Source organism: Ictidomys tridecemlineatus, chromosome 8 (genome assembly GCF_052094955.1).
Source record: "Ictidomys tridecemlineatus isolate mIctTri1 chromosome 8, mIctTri1.hap1, whole genome shotgun sequence".
In the NCBI taxonomy this organism is placed as follows: Eukaryota; Metazoa; Chordata; class Mammalia; order Rodentia; family Sciuridae; genus Ictidomys; species Ictidomys tridecemlineatus.
The window spans coordinates 151,692,578-151,720,027 of NC_135484.1; the positions used below are offsets into that span (position 1 = coordinate 151,692,578).

Below are 27,450 nucleotides of genomic sequence, written 5' to 3' on the forward strand. Positions count from 1 at the left end.
GTGAATGGGATTATTATTATTATTTTTTACTTCTCTTCCAGGAAGTTTAGTATCAGTATATAAAAATGCTGCTGTGTTTTGTATGTCGATTTTATGTCCTTCAACTGTACCAAATTTCTTTATCAGTTCTGGCTGCTTTTGGTGAGGAACATTTGCATTTTTCTGTATGGATTTCTCAGCTAAGGCTTCTCGTACTCACTTCTCGTACTCAGTGTGGTGAAGTGGACATCTTCATCTGGCTTTCGACCTCCAGGAAATATTCTCAGCTTTTCCCCATTCAACTTGATGCTGTCCATGGGTTTTCATGGACACCTCTAGTGTTTTCAAGTGTGTTCCTTCTCTGTCCACTTTGTAAAAAGTTTTTATCATGAAGGGAGTTTGAATCTTATCACATGCTTTTCTAGCATCTACTTAGGTGACCATGTGATCTGAGATGTGTTGAGCCGTGCTCCTTGATCTGAGTTTGTTGAAGCGTCTTTCCCTCTCTGGGATGAATCCACTGCATCGTGGTGTACAGTCATCTCGACGTGCTGTTTGCCAGGATGTTCATCAGCTAATGGGTCTCCAATTTTCATTGTATCATTGTTTGGTTTTGATATCAGAGTAATTCTGGTCTCACAAAAGAGTTCCTTTTATTTCATTTTTTTTAAGTGAGGGGAGAGAGAGAGAATTTTTAATACTATTTTTCAGTTTTCAGTGGACACAACATCTTAATTTTATTTTTATGTGGTGCTGAGGATCAAACCCAGCACCCCTCGCATACCAGGCGAGTACGTTACCGCTTGAGCCACATCCCCAGCCCTGTTTCATTTGTTTGGTCATAGTTTCAGAAGAACTTAAATTTGCTCTTTGTATGCTTTGTAGAATTAGGTAGTAAAATCTTCAGGACCTGGGCTTATTTAGCTGCAAGATTTTTAATGACTGTTTCAATCTTACTACTCATGATTGGTCTGTTGAGATTTCATGCTTCTCTTGCTAAGTTTTAGAGGCTTGTGTGCACTCAGGAGTTTATGCATTTCCTCTAAGGTTCCCAGTTTTTTGTCATAAATGTTCATAGTAGTTTCTTATGATCCTTTGTAATTCTGTGGGATCAATTTTATTGTCTCCCTTTTCCTCCTCGAATTTACTTATTTGGGTCTTATTTTTTTCTTGGTTAATGTAGCTAAATGTTTGGGGGGGGTTGCTTTCCAAAAATCCAGCTATTTCATTGATTTTTTTTGTATAGTTTTAGCTTTTTATTTATTTGTGCTCTCATTATTTCTTCTAACTGTAGGTTTGGTTTATTCCTGGTTTTCTAAGTCCTTGAAGACACATCACTAGGTCATTTATTTGAAGCCTTTGTTTTTTATACATTCATGGATTGCCGTGAACTTCCCTCCAAGGACTGCTTTTGCCGTATTCCATAGATGAGTTTTGACGTGTGCATGCATTTTTCTTTAATTTCCCCCATAACTTCTGGGTCATTTAGGACAGGCATTCAATTTTCATGCATTTGTATATTTTCCATTATTCCTGTTGTTATTGTATTTTTATTCCACGTGATCTGACAAGATCTATGGTACGCTTATTTTATGTACTCTCTTCTTATTCGTGACTTGGTAGTTTTCTGTCATGCTGAGATTTCATTTTCTACTTTTTCTTTATGTACCTGTTCTTCTGGTGAGTTTTGTGCATTGTGTTTCATGATGGTGGAATCGTCCTTGTGTTCTTGTGACTCCCTTGGAGGACTGTTCTGGTGGTCAGGAATTAGTACTCCCAGAAAAGCAGAAAATGAGTCATTTCTTCTTAATTTCTAGATGATAGTTTTGCTGGGTTTATTCTTCTTCATTGACAGTTTTTGTTTTCAAGGCTATGAATATATAATCCTGTTTTCTCTCTTCTGACCTCTAAGGTTTCTGCTGAGAAACCTTCTGTAAGTCTTACGTTTATTCCCTTATGCGACTTGACATTCATCTCTTGTTCCAATAATTCTTTGTTTTTTTATTTTTTTACTCTAATACGCCTTTGTTGGAAGTCTTTTGGGGTGAAGCTAGTTGGGATATTTTGAGCTTCTTGTATTTGGATGTAAACGTCTTTTTGAAGACTTGGAAGGTTTTCATACATTTGATTCAAGTGAGTTATGAACTCCCATTTTTACCCTGTATACAGTTTGCAGAATCACATCAGTTACACATCCACGTTTTTACATATTGCCATACTAGTGTCTGTTGTATTCTGCTACCTTTCCTATCCTTTACTATCCCCCCTCCCCTCCCATCTTCTCTCTCTACCCATTCTACTGTAATTCATTTCTCTTATTTTTTTCCCTTTCCCCTCACTTCCTCTTATATGTAATTTTGTATAACATTGAGGGTCTCCTTCCATTTCCATGCAATTTCCCTTTTCTCTCTTTCCCTCCCCCCTCTCATCCCTGTTTAATGTTAATCTTCTTCTCATGCTCTTCCTCCCTGCTCTGTTCTTAGGTGCTCTCCTTGTATCAAAGAAGACATTTGGCATTTGTTTTTTAGGGATTGGTTAGCTTCACTTATCATAATCTGCTCTAATACCATTCATTTCCCTGCAAATACCATGATTTTGTCATTTTTTAGTGCTGAATAATACTCCATTGTGTATAAATGCCACATTTTTTTTTATCCATTCATCTATTGAAGGGCATCTGGGTTGGTTCCACAGTCTAGCAATTGTGAATTATGCTGCTATGAACATCGATGTAGCAGTGTCCCTATAGTACACATGCTCTTTTAAGGTCTTTAGGGAATAGTCCGAGAAGGGGAATAGCTGTGTCAAATGGTGGCTCCATTCCCAGCTTTTCCAGGAATATCCATACTGCTTTCCAAATTGTATATGCCACATTTTTTAATCCATTCATCTACTGAAGGGCATCTAGGTTGGTTCCGCAGTTTAGCTATTGTGAATTGTGCTGCTATAAACATTGATTTGGCTGTGTCCCTGGAGTATGCTGTTTTTAAGTCCTTTGGATATAGACCAAGGACAGGAACAGCTGGGTCAAATGGTGGTTCCATTCCTAATTTTCCAAGGAATCTTCAACCTGCTTTCCAAATTGGCTGCACCGATTTACAGTCCCACTAGCAGTGTATGAGTGCACCTTTTTCCCCACATCCTCGCCAACACTTATTGTTGTCTCCATAATAGCTGCCATTCTGACTGGAGTGGTTTTGATTTGCATTTCTCTAATTGCTCGTAATGAATGTTTTTTCATGTATTTGTTGATTGTACATCATCTTCTGAGAAGTGTCTCTTCCGATCCTTGTCCCATTTATTGATTTCGTTATTTGGCTTTTTGATGTTTAGCTTTTTGAGTTCTTTATATACTCTAGTGATTAGTGCTCTCTCTGATGTCAAAGGGGTAAAATTTGCTTCCAAGATGTAGGCTCTCTGTTCACCTCACAGATTGTTTCTTTTGCTGAGAAGCAGCTTTTTAGTTTGAGTCCATCCCATTTATTGATTCTCGATTTTAATTCTTGTGCCAAAAGAGTTTTATAAGGAAGTTGGGGCCTACTTTTTCTTCTATTAGATGCAGTGTCTCTGGTTGTATTCCTAAGTCCTTGATCCATTTTGAGTTGAGTTTTGTGCATGGTGAGAGATAGGAGTTTAATTAATAAGGATTTCTAATTTTACCAGCACCATTTTTTTCAATGCATGTTCTTCGCACCTTTGCCTAATATAACTGTAGTTTTGTGGGTTAGTCTGTGTCTTCTATTCTGTACTATTAATGTACCAGTCAGTTTTGGTGCCAATATCTGCTGTTTTTGTCACTATTTCTCTGTAGTATAGTTTAAGGTCTGGTAGAGTGAGGCCACCTGCTTCACTCTTCCTGCTAAGGATTACTTTAGCTATTCTGGGTCTCTTGCTTTTCCAGATGAATGTCACGATTAATTTTTCTATTTCTATGAGGAATGCCATTGGGATTTTGATCAGAATTGCATTAAATCTGTATAGTGCTTTTGGTAGTATGGTCATTTTGACAATATTAATTCTGCCTATCCATGAGCAAGGGTAGATCTTTCCATCTTTTAAGGTCTTCTTTGATTTCTTTCTTTAGGGTTCTGTAATTTTCATCATATAGCTCTTTCCCCTCTTTCGTTGATTCCCAAGGGTTTTTTGAGGCTGTTGAGAATGTCCTCATATGTGCCCTTTGGATAATGAAGTCCATCACATTCCACCATCGTTGTGTCTGCTATTTCATCACTTGAAATTGATCTGTTTGAATTGTGAAAATCATCCTGATTCAATTTGGGCAAATTATATGACTCTAGAAAAATTGTGATGCCTTCGATATTTTCTATTTTATTGGAGTACAGGTTTTCAAAATATTTTCTCATTATCTTCTGTATTTCTGAAGTGTCTGTTGTGATATTCCCTTTTCATCACATATGTTAGTGATTTGGGTCTTCATCAGCATGGCTAAGGGTCTGTCATTTTATTTACTTTTTCAAAGAACCAACTTTTTGTTCTATCATTTTTTTCAATTGTTTCTTTTGTTTCTCTTTCATTGATTTCAGCTCTGATTTAAATTATTTCCTGTTGATTTGTTCTTCTTTTTCTAGGACTTTGAGATGTAGTGTTAAGTCATTTATTTGTTGACTTTTTCTTTTAAGAAATGAACTCCATGCAATGAACTTTCCTCTTAAAACTGGCTTCATAGTGTCCCAGAGATTTAAGTATGTTGTACTGTGTTCTCATTCACCTCTAAAAACTTAAAAAGACATCTCCTCCTTGATGACTTCTGTAACCCATTGTTCTTTCAGTAGCATACTTAGTCTCCAGGAGTTGGAGTGGATCTTGTTTCTTGATTTCTAATTTCATTCCATTATGATCTGACAGAATGCAGGGTAGTATCTCTACTTTTTTATATTTGCTAAGAGTTGCTTTGTGGCTTAGTGTATGGTCTATTTTAGAGAAGGATCACGTGCTGCTGAGAAAGTGTATTCTCTCGTTGAAGGCAGGAATATTCTATTATGTTGGTTAAGTCTAAGTTACTGATTGAGTTCTATGGTTCAGCTGTTGTTTGGAAGATCTATCTAGTGATGAAAAAGGTGTGTTAAAGCCACCCAAGATGATTGTGTTGTGGTCTGTTTGACTCTTGAACTTGAGAAGGGTTTGTCTGATGAACATGGCTGCTCCATTGTTTGGGGCATGTATATTTATAACTGAAGTCTTGTTGGTGTATGGTTCCCTTGAGCAGTATGTAGTGTCCTTCTTTATCCTTTCTGATTGACTTTAGTTTGAAGTCCACTTTATTTGATATGAGGATGGAAACCCCTGCTTGCTTCCGCAGTCCATGTAGGTGGGATGATTTTTCCTAACCCTTCCCCTTCAGTCTGTGGATGTCTTTTTCTATGAGATGAGTCTCTTGGAGGCAGCATATTATTGGGTCTTTTTAAAATCCAATCTACTAGTCTGTCTTTTGATTGATGAGTTTAGCCCACTAACATTCAGGTTTATTATTGAGACATGATTTTTATTTCCATCCATTTTTGTTTATTTTTGGTATTTAATGTGACTTGCTTTCTCCTCTGATTAGATTTTCTTTTAGTGTAATTCCTCCCTCTGCTACTTTTCATCACTGTTTTTCATTTCCTCTTCTTGGAATATTTTGCTGAGGATGTTCTATAGTGCAGACTTTCTAATTGTAAATTCTTTTAACTTGGAAGGTTTTTATTTCATCATCAAATCTAAAGCTTAGTTTTGCTGGATATAAGATTCTTGGTTGGCACCATTTTCTTTCAGAGCTTGGGATATGTTGTTCCACAATCTCCTGGCTCTGAGGGTCTGGGTGGAAAAGTCTGCTGAGGTAAGAATTGGTCTCCCCCTATATGTGATCCGATTCTCCTCTTGTGGTTTTTAAGATTCTATCCTTATTCTGTATGCTGGGCATTTTCATTATAATGTGCCTTGGTGTGGATCTGTTGTGATTTTGTACTTTTGGGGTCCTGTAAGCCTCATGTATTTGGTTTTCCAGTTTGTTCTTCATGTTTGGGAAATTTTCTGATATTATCTCACTGAAGAGATTGTGCATTCCTTTGGTTTGTGCCTTCCTCTATCCCAATAACTCTTTTATTAGGAATTCTGAGGTTGTCCCATAATTCTTGGCTGTTCTGTTCATGGTTTGTAACTATCTTCACTGTGTGATCAACTTTATTTTCCAGTTGTCTTCATTGTCTGACGTTCTGTCTTCCAAGTGATCTAGTCTGTTGGTGATGCTTTCTTTATTGAGTTTGAGTTTATTTGATTTATTGTATCCTTAATTTCAAAGATTTCTGACTTTTTGTTTTTTAGGGTCTCTATCTCTCTTGAAGTAAACTCTTGCTACCTGTATTTGTCTCATCTCCTTGTTTGAGTGATCAATTTTTGCCTGTATTTGCTCATTTAGGTCATTCTTTAATTCACAGATCATTAATTATGAACCTTCTGAACTCCTGACATTTCATCAACTCCGCTGTCCATGGGTTCTGTTTTTACAGTGTCCTGGTTGGTTTGGGGCACTTTCCTCCCTTGTGTTTTCATGTTCTCTGAGATATTACAGTTTCCTCCCTCTATTCTTGTAGTTCCCCTGCAGATTGTCTGTACCTCACCTTGATGTTGGGCTTCCAGACCCTCCTGCTGTCCCTCAGTGGATGCTACAGCATCCTGGGACCTGTGTAGATTTGGATTTGGTGGAAGTAGGCCGCTGGGCTTGACCTCCCACTGTCGTCTCGTGGTAGGAAGGGGTGGTCCTGTGCCAAAGGTTCAGCAGTGTCTGGCCCTGCTGGGGGTGGGGGGTGAACCTGCCTACTGAAAACTTGGATCCCGCCTGGGCTGTTGAGAGCTCTCTGGGCTGTATCTCGGCTCTTGCGGGAGTGCACTGGTCAGAAGGGGGGTTCCTCCACCAGAGGCTAGGCTCCGGGGTCTGCCTGGGCCCTGCAGAGGCCTGTGTGGTCATTTTAGTCTATTGTACCTGCTGTCAATTGGAAGTTTTTAGCTCGACCCTTTCAGAGTGGTTCTTTTTTGTGATTTCTGTTTCTTTGGTGAATTCCTCATTCATATTCTTGTATCCTACTTAGGATCATTCATTATTTTGTCAGGAATTTCATAGATATTCTTCAAACTGCTATGAATATTCTGGAAGCTTACTGTGTTCCTTTGGATGTTGTGTTTCAAATTTCTTCTACCTTTTCATTGATGTCTGGTATAACAGTTGTCTCACTTTTACGGAGTTTATTTCATAAGATGTTTTTGTTTAGATGGAAACTTAGGTACCAGGTGGGTAGGTCCTTTGGTCATAGATGGACTTCAACGTGTAGCCTTGGCGAGTTCCCAGCTGAGGCCAATGCCCGCCGTGTCCCTGAGTGCCTCTGTCGTGTGGCCTGCAGTGAATCATGAACATACTTGTGCCGCTTTGTGATGTCAGGCATGGATGGGCCTGGAGCCTCTGACCTTAGTTCCCACAGTGATGCAGGACATGAAGAAGACTGTCCCGCACAGGTGACACCAAGGATTGTGGCTGCAGCAGCCATGTCCCAGCGCCAGAGGATGGGAAGGGGATTCTTCCCCAAGTCACCCAGAATGAACGTGGGAGATGCCTGTAGCAGCCACAGTTCTAGAGCCAGAGAATGGGATGGACCTTACCTATGTTCCGTGGGACCAAGGGGGGACTTTCTCTAGGTCCTTTGGGACAATCGTGGGGGGCAGTGGGTTTAATAACGGTTGTTAGCACTTTGCTGGAGTTGCAGAACCCAGACGGGGGTCTTCTCCAGGTTCCGAGGCACCATGTGAGAAATGCTGGGCTTTTTGCAGTTTGTCTGAAGGTCAGGGGCTGGAGAGGAGATGTTGAGATTCTGCTGGACGAGTTCAGGTGGTGTTAAAATGTCCCCAGAGCTGCAGGTGACCATGGGGTCCTTAACAGTAGTAGCTGCAGTCTTAAGGCTCTGAACTTCAAGGAATACGTTCTCATTTGTGCAGTTGGGTTGTGGGCTTGTGGCTATGGCAGACCTCGTCCTGAGGCTACAGGACAGCCAGGGGCCTGTGAGGACACACCAGCAGGCCAGTTGCTAGCCTTGCACGAGCTTGGCTTCTGGGTTGAGGAGTGCCAGAGTGACCTCCTTTGGAGCCGTGGTTCTTAGACCAGCCAGCTCCTTCAACTGGACGGGAAGCCTGTGAGGACCAGTCTTACGCTATGACCGGGGCTGCTGGGTTTTCCCGACTTTCTTCGGCGGGGCAGCGTGGGTCCCCCTCTGTAAGGAGGTGGTTGAAATTTGCTTGTGTTCTTTTTTCCAGGTTGTCTTCCTGTGGGTACTCTAAAGTCAGCTATTTACAAAGCAATTGTTTCTGTTTGAGGCTTGTCATAACCTCCCGTTAGGACGTTTTAGAATACATTTTGTGGCTTAAATACCTGGAGTTAAATCTCATTGCTTTAGGCATCTACACCAATTGTTGCAGAACATTTTATCCAAAGTCTATTCTACTGGTCTGCAATGCCTCTGTTATAAAGTAAGTTTCTGCATGTGTGAATTGGTTTCTAGCCCTGTTCTTGGCATCTTTTGCCATGTAACGAATTATCTCCATTTAGCAGCTTAAAACCACACACAGTATCTGAGGGCGCGAGGTCTGGTGAGGCTGTAGGTAAGGAGCGGCTGGGTGTACAGTCTCATTCCAAGGCTTAGTTGGGCAGGACCTGATTCTAGACTCATTGATAGGGGCTTCTGCATAGGGCATGAACAACATGGCAGACCCCAGATCAAGTAAGCAGAAACCTAACTTTAGCCCATAGTCGAAGGCAGGGTATTACCTGAGGGTTTGAATATAGGGGGCCATCTTCAAGGCTGCCTACCACTTTAATAAATGTAAGTCACTTGAAATGAAAGATTATTAAAAGTATCTGTATTCAAAATAGAAATGAGGGGGAGTGGGCATAGCTTGGAATCGATTTTTGGAAAAATGCATAAAGGAACTTTAGAGATGTGAGCTTTCTTCCAGTGGTTGAGTTCAGTGAAATAGTATGTAATTTTTCTTAACTGGCTTATCAGCATTTACCTATCATGTTAATCTGCAGGGAACATTTTTACATGTTAGCTCGTCAATTACAAGACTCTGAGACAAAAAAAAAAAAGCACCTGCTGTCTCCTTTATTCGCTTTATGCAGTTCCTGGAGCTCAATGATGCTAAAACCATATTTCTAGTATCATTGAAAATGATACTTGGAACTTAGGAGAGGGTGGCATTACAATAACAGCTCGTATCACACGCAGCTTTTTCATTTAAAACAAACCAAACATCTGCCACTGAGCTCTCTCCTGGTTACCTAGGTGGAAGGAAACTCTTAGGACTAATTATTTTGAGTTGAATTGATTAAATTCAGTGCACCCGATTGTTATGCTTATCAACACCCTCATTATCCACTTCCTGTGCGCATTCTATGGATGAGAAGGGCTTCCGGTGTGGTTTAAGAAATCATTGAAAAACTGCATCACACAGCAGCTTCACCTGCTCACTTCTCCCTGTAGCACCTCTGGGGCAGCTTTCCTTTGGGCCCGTGCTCATCCCGGCACCATGTCAAGGTCCAGTATTCAAACCCTCAGGTAATACCCTGCCTTCGACTATAGGCTAAACTTAGGTTTCTGCTTACTTGATCTGGGGGCTGCCATGTTGTTCATGCCCTATGCAGAAGCCCCCATGAATGAGTCTAGAATCAGGTCCTGCCCAGCTGAGCCTTCGAATGTATACACTCTTGCGGCTGAGGTTTAGTTAGGAAATGTCATGTGAATCTCTTACTAAGTAATTCCAAACTTTGACCCAGTAAATATGCAACTTAGAGACAATTTTCTTTCTTTTTTTTTTTTTAAGAGAGAATTTCTTTAATATTTTTTTAGTTTTTGGCAGACACAACATCTTTGTTTGTATATGGTGCTGAGGATTGAACCCAGGCAGCGAGCATGCTACCGCTTGAGCCACATCCCCAAATAATTTTAAGGGAAACCTCTATGCCTTCTCTTTGGCAAGGAAGAAGTGAACGTATCCTCAGGCGAGACCCCAAGCTGCTAATACACACACCTTATGAGCAAAGCTTACACCTCGCAGCTTTTGTGGATCTAGAGAAGTTATATATAAACAAATGGTAATGCACCACTGTTGGCAAAGGTTTTTGTACTGTTATTAATGCTAGATCTGATACTTTCCCCATGCTCCCTCCCTCATTTAGGTAAATGTACCAGGCCAAAAATTGGAACAGTCTAAGTTCACTTGCTAACAAAGTGTTAACATTATCAGGGGCTGTGGCAGAGCGCTTGCCTTGCACATGTGAGGCACCAGGTTCGATCCTTAGCACCACATAAAAATAAGGTTGTGTCCAATTAAAAACTTTACCAGGGTGTGGTGGTATACCTGTAATCCCAGCAACGCAGGAGGCTTGGGGGTTCCAGGACAGCCTGGCAGCTCAGCAGTAAAGCACCCCTGGGTTCAGTGCCAATACGAGAGGGAAATCTCCAGTCTTCAAGGAGCATTAAGCAGCCACCTCTGTCCTTTGCTAGTTTATGGCAGTACAGAATGTGTCTTAAGATCTCGTCCTTACCTTGGTCACACGCTTGGTGAAGGAGGTGCTCTGCAGAGCCCTGGTGTGGTGGGTACTGTTACAAAGCCTTGTTTATCTTGACATGAGTCTTCAAACCTCAGCAGCTGCTCTTCGAACTCTTCAGTATCTGAGCAAGCCCTGAGGAAAACGCAGGAGGTTTTGAACCCTTTAAAATAAGCCCAGAGAGAGTGTTTTCACATCACAAGGCAGATGGGATCTTATGGAAAGTAATGATTGGGCAGAGGCCATATCAGATCTGGTCCTTTGGTAGACGTCGAGGCAAAGTTATTCAGAATATAATCTGAAATTCATTTGATTATACTGTAGATAGCTTATGTTCAGCTGTATAAGCAAAGCCCTTATTTACTTTCCTATCAAAAGAAACCCATCCATGACATTAACAGGGTGATTTTCTTGTATATATGTTCAACTGTGACAGAAAGGCTGACGACGTGCTCTTGTGAGACTGACAAATTGTAAGTGAAAAGGCCTAATTAATTGCAAACTCAATTTTGTTGATCCTCTTATATTCCAGGTGCCTATAATGCTGATGGGCTATACAAGTAACATTTATTAAACAGAGCTCAAGAACTATAAAATACCGACACCTTTGACTTGGAGATAAGTTGTGCATTCCAGCCTGTAGTAAGATGCTTGGGTGCCTAGAAGAATAATGGAGAAAGAAAGCTAGGCACCCTGAATCCCCTGTGTGTCCTGGTATCTGGTGGTGACATGAAGCATAGGGATAGGGTGTCTCTCAATCCGAGGATGGGAGCTGGCACGTGCTGTGCACTTGCAGGGCCCCTGGCAACACCTGCAGGTGTCAGGGACAGAAGAACTCATTTAGAAGCTGCCCTGCAAGATGGGAAGACAGGTGGCAGCTCCCTGGCAGGGCTCCTATTTGAGCAGACTCAGAGCCACTGTTCCTCATTTAAGCACGTTCGCGGTGTGTTCTAACGTGAGCACGTCAAGTATGTGTGCGTGTGCGCCCATGGGTGTGTTCAGACATTTAGTGTCTGCAGCTGAGGTACATCTGCATCACCCGAGGCTAGCTTTCCTGGAATCAACTTTTGTGGGGAAACAAATTGCCATGGCCTCCACAAGGTCTCAATCCTGAGGGTCATTTTAGTGACCATGCAGTGCCTGGTGTTTCGGATTCATGTTGGGTTGTAAATTTATCTCTGGTGTGGGGCTCTGCCCAGGATGACTAAACCCAGCTTCTCAGTCCACCTCCTGTGAGTCGGGCAAGTGACTTAACAGGGCTAACTCCCCGACTCCTGGGGTACTTTGGAGATTAGAGGAGAGAACGAATATAGGGCACGTTCCTTCTACTTAGGGTGGTTTAAAAAAAAAAATAACCACAAGGAACCAGTCCTCTCCCTTTCCTGCTGAATTCTTATGGAAGAGACTGCAGAACCGGAGGTGTGTTAGTTTATAAATATTTCTATGAGAAGTTGGAGAACTGCAGCATTCTCTGAATGGCATGACTTCCTTCCACTGGGGGTGCAAACCCATCTAGTCCCCAAGAAAAGAGCACAAATATCTTCTGCAGAAGAATAAGTAGAAAGACCAACAACCTTTCAGCACCATTGATTGCCCTCTCCACAGGCCTGGCTTGGGACTCGAAGTTCTGGGAGCAGGACAAATCTGGGTGGCCCTGGAGGCCCGTTTTCTCTGTAAGCAGCTGGATCAGCAGGTCTGTTAGCTCAGTAGTGAGGGAATGCGGAGCCTGCACGCTCCCTGCCCTCTTCTCCAGGAGCCTGTTGCCCGCCCGCCACAGTACCTGGCAGTGCCCCACCTCTGTTGGAGGGCGTCCTCTGGTGCAGATAGGATGGATTATGCAGCCTGGTGGGTTGAGCTTGCAGGACCACTGGTGGCTCTAGAGATGGTCACAGCAGTCCATGTCTTGGGCTTTGGAAGTGGCCAACGTGTTACCTAATGGAGGAAAAGTGATTCAGGATCTCGAGATGGGAAGATGGTTCTGATGTACAGGTCACAATAAAAAGCCTGCTGCTACGGCTTTGACAGAGGGAAGGGCCACCTGCCAGTGGATGCACACATCCCCGCCAACCTTGATTTTAGAACTTCTGCCTACAGAATTGTAACAAGTCTGTGTTGTTCAGAGCCCTAGACTCATGGTAATTTTCAGAAGCAGCAGATGCTAATATACCTTGTCACTTCTCCACCGCAAGCTTTGTCCCAATGCTGCTGGGTTTACACCACGTCGTGTTAGGTTGAAGTGACAGTCATACATCACTGACGATCTAATAAGACAGCCAGCAGACGAGTGGCATTTCACATGAAGAGAATATTTGTACCTGTATAAAATGAGATTATATAGGAACAGGTAGTAATGCCAGAACCCCTTCAGCTAGCCCCGTCCTGGACATCAGTGGAGAGGAGGGCAGACCTCACCGCTGTGGACACTCAGCTCTAAGGCCCCAGCACAGGACGGGCAGGCAGTTGAGACAGATTTTCCTGTACAGTTCATGTCCCAGTTGATGGTTCGAGTTATTAAGAACTTTCCCAGAAGGCTCCCTCCACAGTCCTGCTCAGAAACCCAGGGAGCAAGGGGTAGACTGTGTGTAGCTTCCTCAAGACAGGACCTCACCAGCCGGGTGCCCTAGGAGGCTCTGAGCTCGTCTCCAGGCACACTCCTGTTCGTAACTAACGGCAGCCCTTCAGGACGAACCTCCGGGTTCCAGCAGTGTCTTGGGGGAGAGGTTGATTTTGCTCCTTCACAGGAAGGGGAACTAGGCAAAGAGCTCAGTCCTCCTGTGAGACACCACAGAGCCGTCTGAACTTGGACTCCCTTTCTAGTCTGCCAGAATCAAAACCCAAGCTCTTCAGCATGCTGCATGAGGAACAGAGCCGTCATGGATGGACCAATCCTGTCTGAGAAGGAAACACAACAGTCACTTTATAATGTTGCCAAGAGAATACCTGAAACCATCGACATTGTCTTAGAACCCAAGCTGCCATGGAATATGTTAGCTGAGGTTTTGGGGTGTGCTTTTCTTCTCTGCACTCTCCTGTTATTAACACACCTTCATGACGTTTAATGTGATCTTTCCATACTCGTTCAGCACCCTCCAGTCATCTCCCATCACGCTGTGTCTCTGCTTTTCCCCCACCACACTTTGCAGTCCTTGTACTTTAGGTAATTTTCAGAAGCAGCAGATGCTATATACCTTGTCACTTCTCCACCGAAAGCTTTGCCCCAATGCTGCTGTGTTTCACCACGTAGTGTTAGTGATGTACGACTGTCACTTCAACCTGACAATCTAATAAGACAGCCAGCAGACTGTCTTATTGACTGTCTTTATAGTACTTTAGGTCAAATATTTTTACTTTCCCCATATGGAGAGAAGCAGCAGTTCTCGTCTGCCTTATTTTGCATGATGACCCTCCTCTTCCATCCACTGTGCTGTAAATGGTAGTATTTCCTTTTGTGATACTATGAATGGAACCCAAGACCTGACTCATGCCAGACAAGTCCCGAGCTACATCCCCAGTCCTTTTTATTTTATATTGAGACAATATCTCATTAAGTTACCCAGGCTAGCTTTGAAAACTTCGAGTTCTTCTCCCTTAGCTCCAGAGTTTGTGGGTTTACAAGCATGTGCCACCACACCTGGATGTCAGTATTTTATTCTTTATGGCTGAGCACCAGACTGCTTTGTATATATAACACTAGAGAAGACACCAGAAAGTGGAAAGATATCCATGTTCCAGGGACTAGACAAATTAACATTGTTAAATGTCTATACTACCTCGAGCAAGCTACAGCTTCCGTGATCCAAGAAAATACCAACAATGCTCTTTACAGAACTAGAAAAATCCTAAAATTCACAAAGCAGCACAAAATCCCTAAGCAACCCAAGCAACGTTGAACAAAAAGAACAAAGCTGGGAGAATCTCAATTCCTGACTCCAAGACAAGCTACGTAGTGACCCAAACAGCATGGCCCTGGCATAGACAGAGCAATTCCTGACAAGACATGAGCAGAGTGTTAAGTGCTCAGGACACTATGCCACTAACAACCCTGTGAGGCACAGATGCCTTCATTTCTAAGTGAGGAAATAGAAGATAATTTGTACAAGAACCTTCAGAGCAACCTGGCATTGAAGCCCAGGAGTTCAAGCACTTAATGGTCCTCAGAGTTGGTCCTGTGTCCCCTTCATGGCATTAAAGGTGCTCCAGGTAAAGGCACTACTTCCTTCTCCAGTGGTACATGTGTAACTGCTAGAGATGGAGGGAACAAGACTGTTGGTGTAGTTCCAAATGCTCTCATCTCTGGTAGGATTCTGAGCCTTCATTTCTGAACTTAACAGATCTTTATATTTTGATGTACGTGCTTGCTTCTGCTGTGATAGTACTTGATAAGCTCTGCTTTAACATCAGACTACAATCAGGGACCCACTGAAGACCAGCTGCTCCCTTCTTCTGTTAAAACTGGATAAATACATCGAACTCTTTGAACAAAGGCCTTGTTTCAAGTTTGTTTTGAAAAAAGTAGATAGTGTTTGAGATTTAGCTTTTTAAGAACTTAAAGTTGACAGCTTAATAAGCAATAAAATTTCTTGAATTTGAGGGAATTGGTAATGTTGATTATGTCCAAGGTTCAGCTTCCTCTTTCCTTTTAGGGACCATTGGTCACAGTACGTTTTCCTCTGAAGTCAGTCAATAGCATTCCTTACCCTGTGCATTGTGTTAACTTTTATTTTCTATAATTTCACTTATAAGCACTTTTTATTCTATCAGTGCTACATTGTTTTCTGTTCAAAACCCCTGCTTCTGACTAAAATCTGCCATGGTTGTGCATTTACATCTTCGAATACCTTCATACCCACATTTCTAGATTAGCTTTTGTTTAGTAACAAAGCTGGCTGGGGAACGCACTGCCATCTGAGAAACTTTCAGTCTTGTACTAAATCAGTGTCAGTCTCCTTTAGTCAGTATCTTGCTTCAGGAAGAAGTGGGAATAATGGAAGTCACAAAGTAGGGGGCCCTGTCCCTCCCTGCTGGTTGTCACACCTGCCTTGATCTTGCAGGGGGGGCAGGTCGGGGGGCTTCTTGCATCTGCATGATGTGCCCACCAGGCACAGGAGAGGGGCTCAGCATCGGAATACCTTGGCAGGTCAGTTAGGTTCTAAAACGTTAAGTGATTGGGCATTAACTTCTTTATTTTGCTCAGAGGAGAGTGACGACACTGAACGTGAGGACAGATAACCTACCCTGGCAGCTTAGTGGGCGAGTTACATTTTGAGCAAAATTTTATGGCAAATGAGTTAGAAGAAATCAAAGAAGAAATTTTATAAAATTGTCATCAAAAGTCCCAGGTTATTAGGAGGGGCCAAGGGCCCGTTACCTGACTGCAGGTTTGTGGAGCAGAATGCGTTCTAAATCCTGCCAGATGCTTAACACCGAGACTCGCCCAGTCCCGTCTGGCTCAGCCTGACCCCTGGGCTGGCCCTACCCATCGCGAGTGGCAGTTTCTTCAGTTGCACACACAGAACCAAGGTCCAGCGTTCTGAACTGGGAACAGGGCTGGGTCCTTCCCCAACCTCGTGGAGCTGAAGGTTCAGGCCCTCTTACTTTAGGTACAGTATCTCTAAAAAGGCCCCATAATTTTTCATTTTTTTTCCCCCTCAGACGGAGTCCTGAAGGACTTACCAAATCTGGGTTCAGTCCTAAGGGAGGGCATTTGTGAAATCTCTAAGTGACATAGCACGAGGCCCTCGTCCTCCTTGGCCTCTCGGTTCTCCCCTTAGGCCATTCTCTTTCCAATTGTGGTTTCCCGATTGCTCAGAGCAGCCACTCATGAGGCATGTGGAATAGGGCCCCAAACACAGCACAGGTCACAGGTGCCACCAGGAGCTCTGCACGTCCGTGATGGCTGCACTTCTCATGGGATCACACGCCCTCAATTTCTCCACCGGCTCGGTTGTTCAGTCCTGAACACTGAGGACCAAGAACTCGGAGATAAGTGAGCAGCGCTGCTTTACAGCCGAGTTTTGATACACTCCATACAGGCGTGGAGCACACGCTGTCCTCCTGTCCACTCCCTCTAGTGCTCATTCTCTTCAGATCAGCATCGTTTTGGCGTGGCGTGTCTGGCTTAGTTGACTTAATGCAGTGACTTCCACTTCTACCCATTTAATGCAAATGCTGTATGTAGTAAAGGATTTCATTCTTTACGACCAGTTAATACTCCATTTTGTATGTAACCAGAGTTTCCTTATCCGTGGGCAGCAGCTCTCCAAGGCCAGTTCCCATCTTGGCTGTTGTGAATAGTGCCACAGTGAACACGGGTGTGTAAGTGCTTGTTGGTGTGCCGGTTTCATTTTCTTTGGATATATACTCAGAAGCAGGATAGCTGAATCATAGTAGTTCCATTTTTCTCTTGAGAATCTCCCTATTTTCCATTATGACTGTACTAATTCACATTTCCACCAACAGTGTCTGGCCTGTCCACATGCTGGCCAGCATTTGCTGTTGCTACTTACCATAGCCCTAGTACTAGTGGATAACATGATTTTGGTTTGCATTTCCCTGGTGGCACTGATAGAATAAATACAAATATAGGGAAAAAATGCTCTTTTGAGAAGTGTCTATTCAGATCATTTGCCCATTTTTAATTTTACTATTTAAGTATTTTGAGTTCTTTATATATTCTGGATATTAACCTTATCAGGTGAATAGCTGGCAATTTTTCCCCCTATTTCATAGGTTCTCTTCACTATTTTTTGTTTCATGCATAAATCGTTTGAAGTAATACCATTCATCATGTTTGTTTCTTGTGCTTTGGGGTCTCGACTAGAAGATCACTGCCTGTGCCCGTCTCTTCACGTTTCCCCTATATTTTCTTCTAGTTTCAAAGCGACTGGACATCAGGTTCATTCTGGGTCAGTCTGCGTACAGAAGGCTGGGCCTCAAGTCGAGGCTTCTGCAGGTGCATGTTCTGTTTTTCCAGCTTCACCTCCTTCTCCAGCTCTGGGCCTTTGCTGGGTGAACCATGTTCTGTTCCGTTGCTCTCTGACCTTTTATATGCCAATGCCACGCTGTTTGGGTCACTGCGACTCCGTCTAAAAGTCGGGAATTGTGATGTCTCCAGCTTTAGCTATTCAGGCTCTTTTGTGTCTCCATATGAACTGTACGATTTTTTTCTTCATCCTGTGAAGGCGTTTTTATGGGATTGCATTTGAGCTGGAGGTGTGGCCATTTGAACAGTATTACCTTGTCCAGTCCGTGACGATGGGAGCCCTTTTCCCGTTTGTTTTATTAGTAGTCTATTTCCATTGTAGAGGCTTCCTTGGGCAGGTTTTTGCTTTGTTATAAAACAATTTATAATTGTTATCGGAGTAGAGAAAAGCTGCCGGTTTCTTGTCAGCTCGCCACTTGACTGAATTCGTTTCAGTTCGGGTAGTCTCTTGGTGGTGTCTTTAGCCAGAGAAGTCGGGCAGGAGAAACTCCTCCTAGAGTACGGAACAAGGAGCAGTGCGGGTGGACGCTCGTCTTGTTCCTGGTCTGAGGAAATGCTTCCAGCTTTTCCCCAGGCAGCAGGCTGCGGGGATGGCTCTGTCACGTAGGGCCTTTCTTGGGTTGAAGTATGATCCTTCTCTACTCGATTTGTCCAGGGCTTTTGTCACAAAGGGACGTTGAATTTTATCAAATGCTTTTTCTGCAGCTGTTGTCATGATGAATATTACATTTATTGACTTAGTTATCCTTAAGTCCTTGGAATGAATCCCAGTTGACCCTGGTGAGCGAGCCTCCGGGTGCGTGGTTTAGTTTTACTTGCTGGTGTTTTGGTGGAAACTTTTGCTCTGTCGTTTTGTTGGTGTGTCCTATGCTGGCCTTGTATAATGAACTCCTTTCCAGTCCTACGAAGTACTCTAAGAAGCATTTGTGTTGGTCTTTGAGTTATAACGAACTCCTTTCCAATCCTGCGAAGTACTTTAAGAAGCATTTGTGTTAGTCTTTGAGTTTGGTAAAATTCAGCAGTAAATCCATCAGTCCTGGACTTTTCTTTATAGAGAGATTTTATTACTGATCCTATCTCAGTGTTGATTTATTCAGGTGTCCTGTTGTGTCCAGAAATTTGTTCATTTCTATACTTTTCTAATTTGTCATGGTCTTTTGTAATAATTCCTAATGATCTTTTGTATTTCTTTGTATTTGTTCTAATTAGTCATACATGACAGTAGAATGCATTTTGACATACGTAAATGGCACGTAGCTTCTTATTTGTCAGGGATCTCTTGTATTTCTATTATCATTCGATGTCTCCCTTTTCATCTTTATTGGGGTCTTTTTCTTGGTTATTATAATTAAATGCTTGTCCATTTTGTTCATCTTTTCAAAGACAAAAATCTTTATCATTGGTATTTAAAGTCTGTAGTTCTGCTCTGATCTTTGTAGTTTAATCTGGGACTTGTTAGATTCTGGTTTCATTTCATTGTGATCAGAAGGAAAACAGGACATGATTTCCTTGATTATTTAAAAGTACCAGCAATTGAGCCCAGGGCTTTACACATGTTAGGCAAACACTTCATCACTTAGCTACACCCCCAGTCCTTTTTTAAATATTGTTTTAGATAGTAAGTAACAGTCTACTAAAACTTGTGGATTCTATTTTCATTTGCTTTGAGAAATGTTTAAAATCTTCCTTCCAATTTCTTTAATGCCTCAAAAATAAGTTTAGCCTCCATGCATTGTACAAGTCCTACAGTTTGTTGGATTCTGGTTTCATTTCATTGTGATCCAAAGGGGTACAGGATATGACTTCAGCGTTTTTGAATTTTCTTGGGATGTTCTGTAAATGTCTATCAAGTCCATTTGAGTCTGTTTTGTCCAAGTTGTCTGCCCATTAACAAAAGGGGCATGTTGAAATCCATATACTATCAGAGCCTGTCTCTTTATATTTAATAGTTTTTGGTAAAATTGGCTGCTTCAACATTAAGTGCATGTGGGTTTGTATCTTCTTGTGGATCCCTTCATCAGTGTATGGCTACCTTGTTTATCTTGTAGTTTTCATCTTCAAGTCTATTTTGAAAGAGGTCGTTGTAGCTGGTCCTGCTGACTTTAGGGTTCCACTTGCTTGGATCATGGTTTCCCAGCCTTAGAGGGCAAAACTTAACTTTCCATCTGTGTCTCTTAGTGGGAGAATTTAGTCCACTTACATTCAGTGTCATTACAATAAGGACTTTCTCTTTTCAGGATTCTTTATTTCCATTCCCTCTTTCACCTGGTGGTTTATTAATAAAGTTCTGTTCTTCTCATGTTTTCTGTCACCTCCGGATGTAGGACTCCCTCGGGTGTCCTGAGAGCCTGGTCTGATGGTCCTGAATTCCCAGTTTTGATCTTGGTCATTTTCTTTCCGTTCTTAGTAGAAACCTTACCAGACGGAAAGGGAATGACATCCTGATACATCTGCTGCTGTTTTGACGGGGATGCCTTTATTATGAATGACCTTGGCACTTTTCTCTTGAACATTATCTGTTTTTCAGTTTGACTGGAATATGATCAGAAAAATCTTCACAAGTCTATTTGGGGCTTTTTTAGTGACCTGTATCTCTGTCCATATCTTTTCTAGGCCCATAAACTTTATCTACTTGCCTTCAAGTACAGATTTTTTTCTTCTACTTCATCTTGTCTTTTGTTGAGGTTTTCAACATCTCCCTGTTGTTTCTAATTCAGATCCTCATTTATTTTCCTCAAATCCTGTAACTATTTTCTATCCCATTAAAATGCCTGATAAAGATTTCATCTATTTCAGTGTTTGTGGTGTCCACTATTACAGTCCTTTGGAAGCATAGTTCATACCCCTTTAGAATAGCTGATTCCTTCTTAGAAGGCAGCTCTCTCCTGGAGGTGTTGCCTTTGTTTCTAGCTGGACACCACAGAATTGTCTTCCTTACCCTCACAGCGGGTATCAAAGGTAGAGACCCCCACTCTCAGCAGGTCACACATGTGGTCTTATTAGCATTCTAGCAGTTTAGGCAGGTAGGGGTGCTCCCTGTGTCTCCTATTGTAATGGGAATGTCCTTGGGCACCGATGAAGCTAGTTCTGCATCAAGAGTCTCTTCCCTGATGGCACCTGAAAAACCCGTCCTCTGACCAGAGTGGGCAGACGGGTGGCAGCAGAACTGTGGTGTTCCCCTCTGCCAGTGCCGTGACAGTTCCTCCTGGAGGCAGGACCTCAGCAACAGTGCATTTGGACCCCCTTCGCTGTATGCACTGGGGGCACTAGGCAGCTCTGTTAGTGCCATGCCATCTGAGGATGGGCAGGTGTGGGGCTCAGCAGGAACCCAAAGTTACCCAAGATTCCCCCCTTGCAAGCTCAGGTGACAGCCAGCGTTGCTCAAGGTCCCCCTCCAGCCATACGGCTCTTGAGGAATTTACATACCTTCAGTCTTTCAGCTCCACGAGTACTCTGCCATGTTTGTGTGAGGGCTGCTCACAACTCACAGTGCAAACTCATCAGTGCATTCCCAGCTCCAAAATATGGTACAAAAAGCCGGTCTCACAAGTGCTGCCTCCTAGAGGTGGCGAGAGTGTGGGTGCACCACGGAGCTCCTGCCATCGCCTGCCCTGCTGTGGGGAAGTTGGCTCCTTGTTAAGGACCCAGTGCAGGGAGACCTGCACGATATTTGCCCAGATGCCTGAGGAGAACAGAGGTAAACAATGGTTTGGTAGCCAACAGCTTTGTTGGTTTTGCAATTAGTCTCCTACAGTCGAAATAAGAATTTTTCCTACATCTATGACATGTAAATATTAGCCTTCGGAAATTGCGTCGTAAACATGAATTTTCCCAGTTCCCATTTTATTCTTCTCCTTGCTCACTCACCTGTTGTTCCATTCTCTCCATCCCTTCTGCCGTCATCTCCCTCTGCCAAGGACACTTACCAGTTGCTTCTCAGTTCTCTGCTCCTCGAGCACCATCCCGGGCTTCTCTGCTGTGCGTGGAGAAGTCCTGCTTCCCCACCCAAGCCAGAGGTGTGCAGGGCTCGGGACGTGGGTGGTGGAGTTCCTCTCTCCCCCTCAGTGTGCCTTTATGCAGTGTTTCTCAGCCGCCCCTTCCCTACCTCCATCTCTCACCACGAGGTTTTGGCTGAGGGAAGTCGGGGATTCCCAGGGAGATAGAGAAAGTGAGTCTCCTACCCAAGGACTCAAGTTACGCTTTGACACACAGAACCACTCCGTCTCGGGGTACTCCTCTCTCTCTATCCCCCTCACCAGAAACCTAAAAAGCAGCAGAGTCAGTTCCTGATCTAGTGGTTTCCCACCCTTTCCTTGTCTGGGAGAAGATAGTTGTTTGTGCGGTATGCCATGGTCCACGGAGAGACTGTGACCCCTCCTGCTGCTGCAGACTGGCTGCAATCTGTCCTAAGCTATGTGTTTGCTGAATGACAGGAAGAAAAAAATAAACCTGGAAGCCATTTCATTCTTCTGTTGAGAGGATAAGGTCACATTCCTGAAAGATCCGTCTGTGAGGCGACTACGTCTCCTGTGCCTTGATGCTGCATAAACGCTGTCTCAGTGTCCTGAGGCTCTGGAACGTGATGAACTGCTTCTGCCTTGGGCCTGTGGGGCCCGCGGTGGGCGTTCGGGTGTGCCCGTGTTGAAGGAGCCAGGTAGCACCTGGCCCAGACCCGTTCCTCGACTGGTACCACACGGGGCTCGCTCTGCCTGCAAAAGGGGGGGAAAAAAAAAAAAACCATTTCTCCTTCTGTTTCTCTTACAGGAATTCAGAAGGCGGCTTGGGGCTGCGAGCTCGGTGCCCCCCACCTCTGCAGCGAGTCCCAGAGCCGCTCTGCAGGGGCTCCATCAGGACCCTGCGCTGCGGGTGGCCGTGGGCCTGGCGCTGCTGGCGCTGCTTCTGGCGTTCTTGGTCAAGGTCTACACTTAGGACACAGCTAACTGGAGCGTCTGTGAAGAAGAGATTGAGATGCTCAGCGGACAGGAGAGCCACCCGCCGGGGCTCCAGGGCAGCCGGTGGTCAGGGCCGGACTGCCGCCTCTGACGAGGCTCACCCTGTCTCGCGCCGAGTTGGGCCCTTTGGCTGTTCGACCCAAAACCGAATTGCAGCTGGTGTAGCACATCTTTCAAATTAAAAAAAAAAAAAAAAAGCCAAAGGGTTGGGTTTGTTTTTGGTAAGACACGCAAGCGATTGGAAAAAGAAATACGGCCGTCGAGTCTGACCCCAACTCTAGGGCAACTCTAGTTTTCCTCAGGTGGAAGGATTTGGGATCCCTAACAAACATTTTTAAGTGTATCTTCCTCTTCGTGCTTTTTCACTTACCTGACAAGTTTATGTACAAACCCATTTTTGGAACTAGAATCCCTTTAGACTGGGGAGTACCCGCTCCCTCAGGGACTCTGGGCAGGGTTGAGAGGCCAGAACCGTCCGCTTAACAGCAGACTTGGAAAGAGTGGGTTGGTCCAAAACGGCATCCCTTTTTGGATACTTTGGATCAATCGGGTCACGTTTTTATTTCCATCTGCTGCCTCAGTCTTCACCTAGTGACTCCCTTCATGACAAGGTGTTGGGGTCCCAAGCAGGCCTTCTCCCAGGAGTCCACATCCAGCCTGGCCCCTTCTCACTCCCCCACCCCACCCTGGGCTTTCCTCTTCTGCCTGAGAGGACACACCCATCCCTTCACCAGCCCCACTCGTTAGCCCCCCCCGCCCCGTGAATCCTCCTCAAGGATCCTTTCAAGGGTCGGGGACCCTCCCCGAGACTGAGCCTCACTGAGGCTGCAACTCCAATCTGCACTTGGTGCAAAGAGGGAGCAAAGCCACTGTCCTGCATCAGGGCCTGGACCACACACCAGGTCAGCCACACTGTTGGTGGTGGCAGCGGTCTGCAAATCTCCTGCTGGAGGGCTGGGGGTGGGGGAGAAGGATGGACAATACCCCTCCTGAGACAAGAACCTGAGTGGGTTGAGCGGTGGGGGTGTGGCCCCAGGGAGCTACCTGTCCCTACCTGCCCTAGTGCAGCCCGTCTACCCTGAACTTAGGCAGCCCCTGGGGCTTCTTTAGCCAGTGGGATGTGAGCAGAGAGTCCCATCTCCAGGACAGTCACCTTCAGAGCCCTGTACTGGGCTGCGTGCTCTTCCTGCTGCTGCTGCTGGGACCATGGCAGGGTGAAACCTTCCACAGGCAAGTTGCTGAGGCTGGCTCTGAACTCCAATCTTCCTGCCTCATCTGTGAAGAAAGAAATACCGACGGGGGGATTACAGGCGTGCATCATCAGCCCTGGCTACATGTTAATTTACCAGTCCTTCTACCTGCGTCCTTAAGTAAATGCCAGAAGCGGAGTCCCCGCCAGCACGCCTCTCGCTGGGGTGGAAGGATTGTCACTAAAGCGTGACCTCATCCAGAGGAGGATGGCGGGCACCTCATCTGGCCTGCAGGTGGTAGGGGTGATTGTCATTATGCCTCATGTTTCCTTTTATGTTCTCTAAGCACCAAAATGTTTTTCCGTCTTATTTTTCTCTCTCCTCGCTAAGAGATCAATGCTTTGGCCAGTTGTTTTTCTTAAACTTAGCATAAAACACGAAAATGTACATAACTGGCAGTGATTTTCAAAATAGGAGTAGGTACTGCAGCCAGCCCCAGACAGCTCCTTGTGTCCTCCTAACCTTGAACTTCACCCCCAAAAGGTGACTGCTACCCTTTATCTCCAATTTGTACCTGGAGACATTTCACCTCTTTAGCGTGTGATTCCATTTATGTAAATGTCAAACACATTCCACGTGTTGAAAGATGCGTCTGGGTCTTGGGCAGTAGCGGCTCCTTTACATTCCTTGAAGAGCCTAATGGCTAAAAGGCCACATTGTGTTGACGTATCTGCATTCGAGTCGTTTCCAGTTTCTTGGCTACCGTGGATTGTGCTGCTATAAAGATGTTCTGGAACAACTAAGTGTTTGGATGTTGAACTCCGATCTAGGAGTGGAACCACTGGGCCTTAGCACTTGAGCACGTCCACTTTAGTAGACACTGCCAAATGGTTTTCTGGAGCAGTTCCACAGCCCCACCAGCAAAGGACATGAACCTGGCCACTCTGCCTCCTCTTAGTGCCTCTTCCGTTCTCTGTCAGACCTGCTCTGCTGCTCCCCTTCAACGGGCCAGCTCCGTTTTAATATTTATAACAGTTACCTGTCCAGCCTTTAAGTGCACTAGACATTGCAACATCCATTTTATTGGTGCTGATGGGTCCTGAAGAAACAGCTTTGGGATAGATATTATTCCCATTTAATTGGGTGGGGGGCGGGGGGAAGACCCTCAAACTCAAAAGTTAACTTGCAGAGGGGCAGAACTTGCTCCCAGCCCAACTCCCAAGCCATCCCTGGTGCAGTGGGACGTCTTCCTGCTCACCCCGCATCTGGCCTAAACACTCCCAGCTGCCAGCACAGATACCTAGGACTGACCACGTGGACCCCTGGGTTCTGGGGAGCCCAACTCTCAACTCCATTGCCCTGCTCTGGGAATATGTGTGGTCTTTGATAAATGTTTTAAACAAATATTATCTTTTTCTTTTATTCCCTGCTTTAAGCATAAAATAGTCAATTTGAGACTCTAAAGAATTCCTTGGTAAACACTTTGCTTTGCAACTGAGAACCTGTGTCTAAAAGTTAGATTTTCAGGTATGCTTCTGTCAGAACACTACTTGTATGCCTCTACGCCTGGCTGAAAATTTCATTGTACGTTAGATGTTATGGGGGAAGAGTTCAAGCTAGAAATGGAGCTGCAAGAAGTCTCGTATTTTTTAAATGAGGTAAAGTAGGAGATAGGAAAGTCATGAAGAGCCAAGACCAAGGAAGAGGGGAAGAGAGATCCTCAAGTTTGGCACAACCATCCAACTGTAGAAACCGAATGGTACGTCAGAAGCACTGTATAAATCAAAACATCCTGTGGAATATGTAAGTGTGCGTATGAAGAGGTTTACCTAGGCCCAAAGGCACCCCGGGTTGCTGCGGTGAGCTCAGGAGTACCCTGGGATATTTTAAATTTTTGAAGAAACAGCATCAGATACTATGTAAGCTCATAGCTCAAAATGGTTTCTAGTTTTCAATATCAATTTATGCAATTTTTATGCCATATTTTTGTAAGACTATATTCTTAATGGCTGCTATTATCCAGTAAAAAACCTATGTGGAGCAGAAATGGACACAGTTGTCATATTCCAAGATCTGAGGCGGGGCCCAGGGCCTGGGAGATGTACACCTGCCATTAATGATTGTGGTCTTTTTAATATGAAGTAAAATACTTTAAGATACAGGTTTTTTCCTAAGAAAATAGTCATGATATTTTAGGACACATACAAGTGCTTAATAAGTTCTTAGGGCCTACCTACTTAATAAACAGAACGCCTAGTTGTTTCTTTGGCCGAGAGATGTCACGAGTCAAGGAAGTTTGAAAACGTCTGCTCTAGGGTTGCAACCTAATTTACAAGATCCATGCTTAACATTTCATCTTGGGTCCTACTCACTTCTCAAAATATTTCCCCCTTACTTTCAAGTTGACTTGGCCGTAGCACATCTTTGATAAGTTACACTTGGCTTATCGCCGAATTTGATTTCTATGGTGTGGAAACCATATAGGAGTTAAAGATCTGAATCAATTGGATTCAGGTTCTAGTTGTTGCCAATATGAATTTTAGGCAGATATCTAAGAAAAAGGAGCTGGGGTTTTGAGCACCAGCAAAACTTTGGTTTAAATTCCAGCCAGGCCACTTTCCCGTTTTGAGCCTTGCCTAGAAAATGAGAGTCATTGAAAGACGACATGAGATCATGTCCAAAGATTGTCCCTCTTCTTTTGACCATTGATATACCATTTCCTCCCATTTCTTGATAACTTCTGCTGTTTAAAGGTGACCCCAGTTTTATAGTTGGGTGTTTTAAATTCTGATAAATGCATAACCACTCACAATTCCATATAGCATAGAAAGTTATCCAAAGTTCCTTGAGGCACGAATCTAACAGATACAGTCAAGGAAAAAAAAATTCAAAGAAAACCGATTCCAGCTGTATTTGACAAGATCAAATTAATGAATAGTGTAGAGCACAGATATGGGTGGCGAGCCAAGATCAAGGAGATTTTCTATGGCCCAAGATGAAAAGAGCCGGATGAGTAGGGAGGCCTCCAAGTCCTGCCCTCCCCCACCCTGCCTGGAGGGTAAAAGGCAATACAGATGTTATTCTTCAGTAGTTTCCTGTCAATTATTTCCTTTCTTGGAGTTCTGTGGCCAAACATCCCAACTGTGGGGAAGTCCAAGCAAGGAGTGCATCTGGTCTCTATGGCTCTCCTAGCTAAGGACATGTGAACACACTTGTGTGTTCTGATGAGGTAAGAGTCCAGGGAAGCGGGGAGGGGGCAGAGAAGGTGGGGGGGCCAGGGAAGGTAGGGGGAGCCCCAGGGAAGATAAGGGTGAAGCTGGAGTCCAGAAAAACCTGCCGAACTAGAAATCTTAACTCCTGTGTTTATCTAATCTGCTTATAATATGCCTAATTAATCATAATAGCTAACCATGTTATCCCAGACTTGTTCCAAGGCCTAACCTTTTGACTTCTGTATTTACCCCAATATCCATAAACAATAACATTATGGTTTTTAAATAGATCTAAGGATATAAGACATGTTTGTTTACTTAAAACATTTTGTACTCCAGCCCGACTTTATGAACCACACAGCATACCATCCACATAGGATATATATAAGTAGGGATTCCGATCACACCCCACAACCTGCTTTCAAATCGAGTATTGTCTCCCTCATGGTCACTTGAGGTGACTAATGATACTCTTTGCCCTGAAGGTAGGTCCTGGTCCACCTTGTGGAAGGATACTGTCTGGTATCTTTACCTTTGCAGAGTA

General features: G+C 44.0%; 1 protein-coding gene across 5 annotated transcripts in view; it reads left to right on the plus strand.

The window, feature by feature from the left end:
- Cdkal1 (CDKAL1 threonylcarbamoyladenosine tRNA methylthiotransferase) overlaps positions 1-27,450 on the plus strand; it is a 633,756-nt gene that overhangs the window by 520,933 nt on the left and 85,373 nt on the right. For 4 of the 5 annotated variants that reach the window (XM_078020592.1, XM_078020595.1, XM_078020593.1 and 1 more), the window contains one exon: positions 22,317-22,707. The exons of the other annotated variant lie outside the window; for it this stretch is intronic. In XM_078020592.1, coding sequence (XP_077876718.1) covers positions 22,317-22,481 — 165 coding nt within the window. In that variant the 3' untranslated portion in view covers positions 22,482-22,707. Of the gene's footprint in view, positions 1-22,316; positions 22,708-27,450 lie in introns of those variants that run through there. 5 annotated transcript variants of the gene reach the window in all.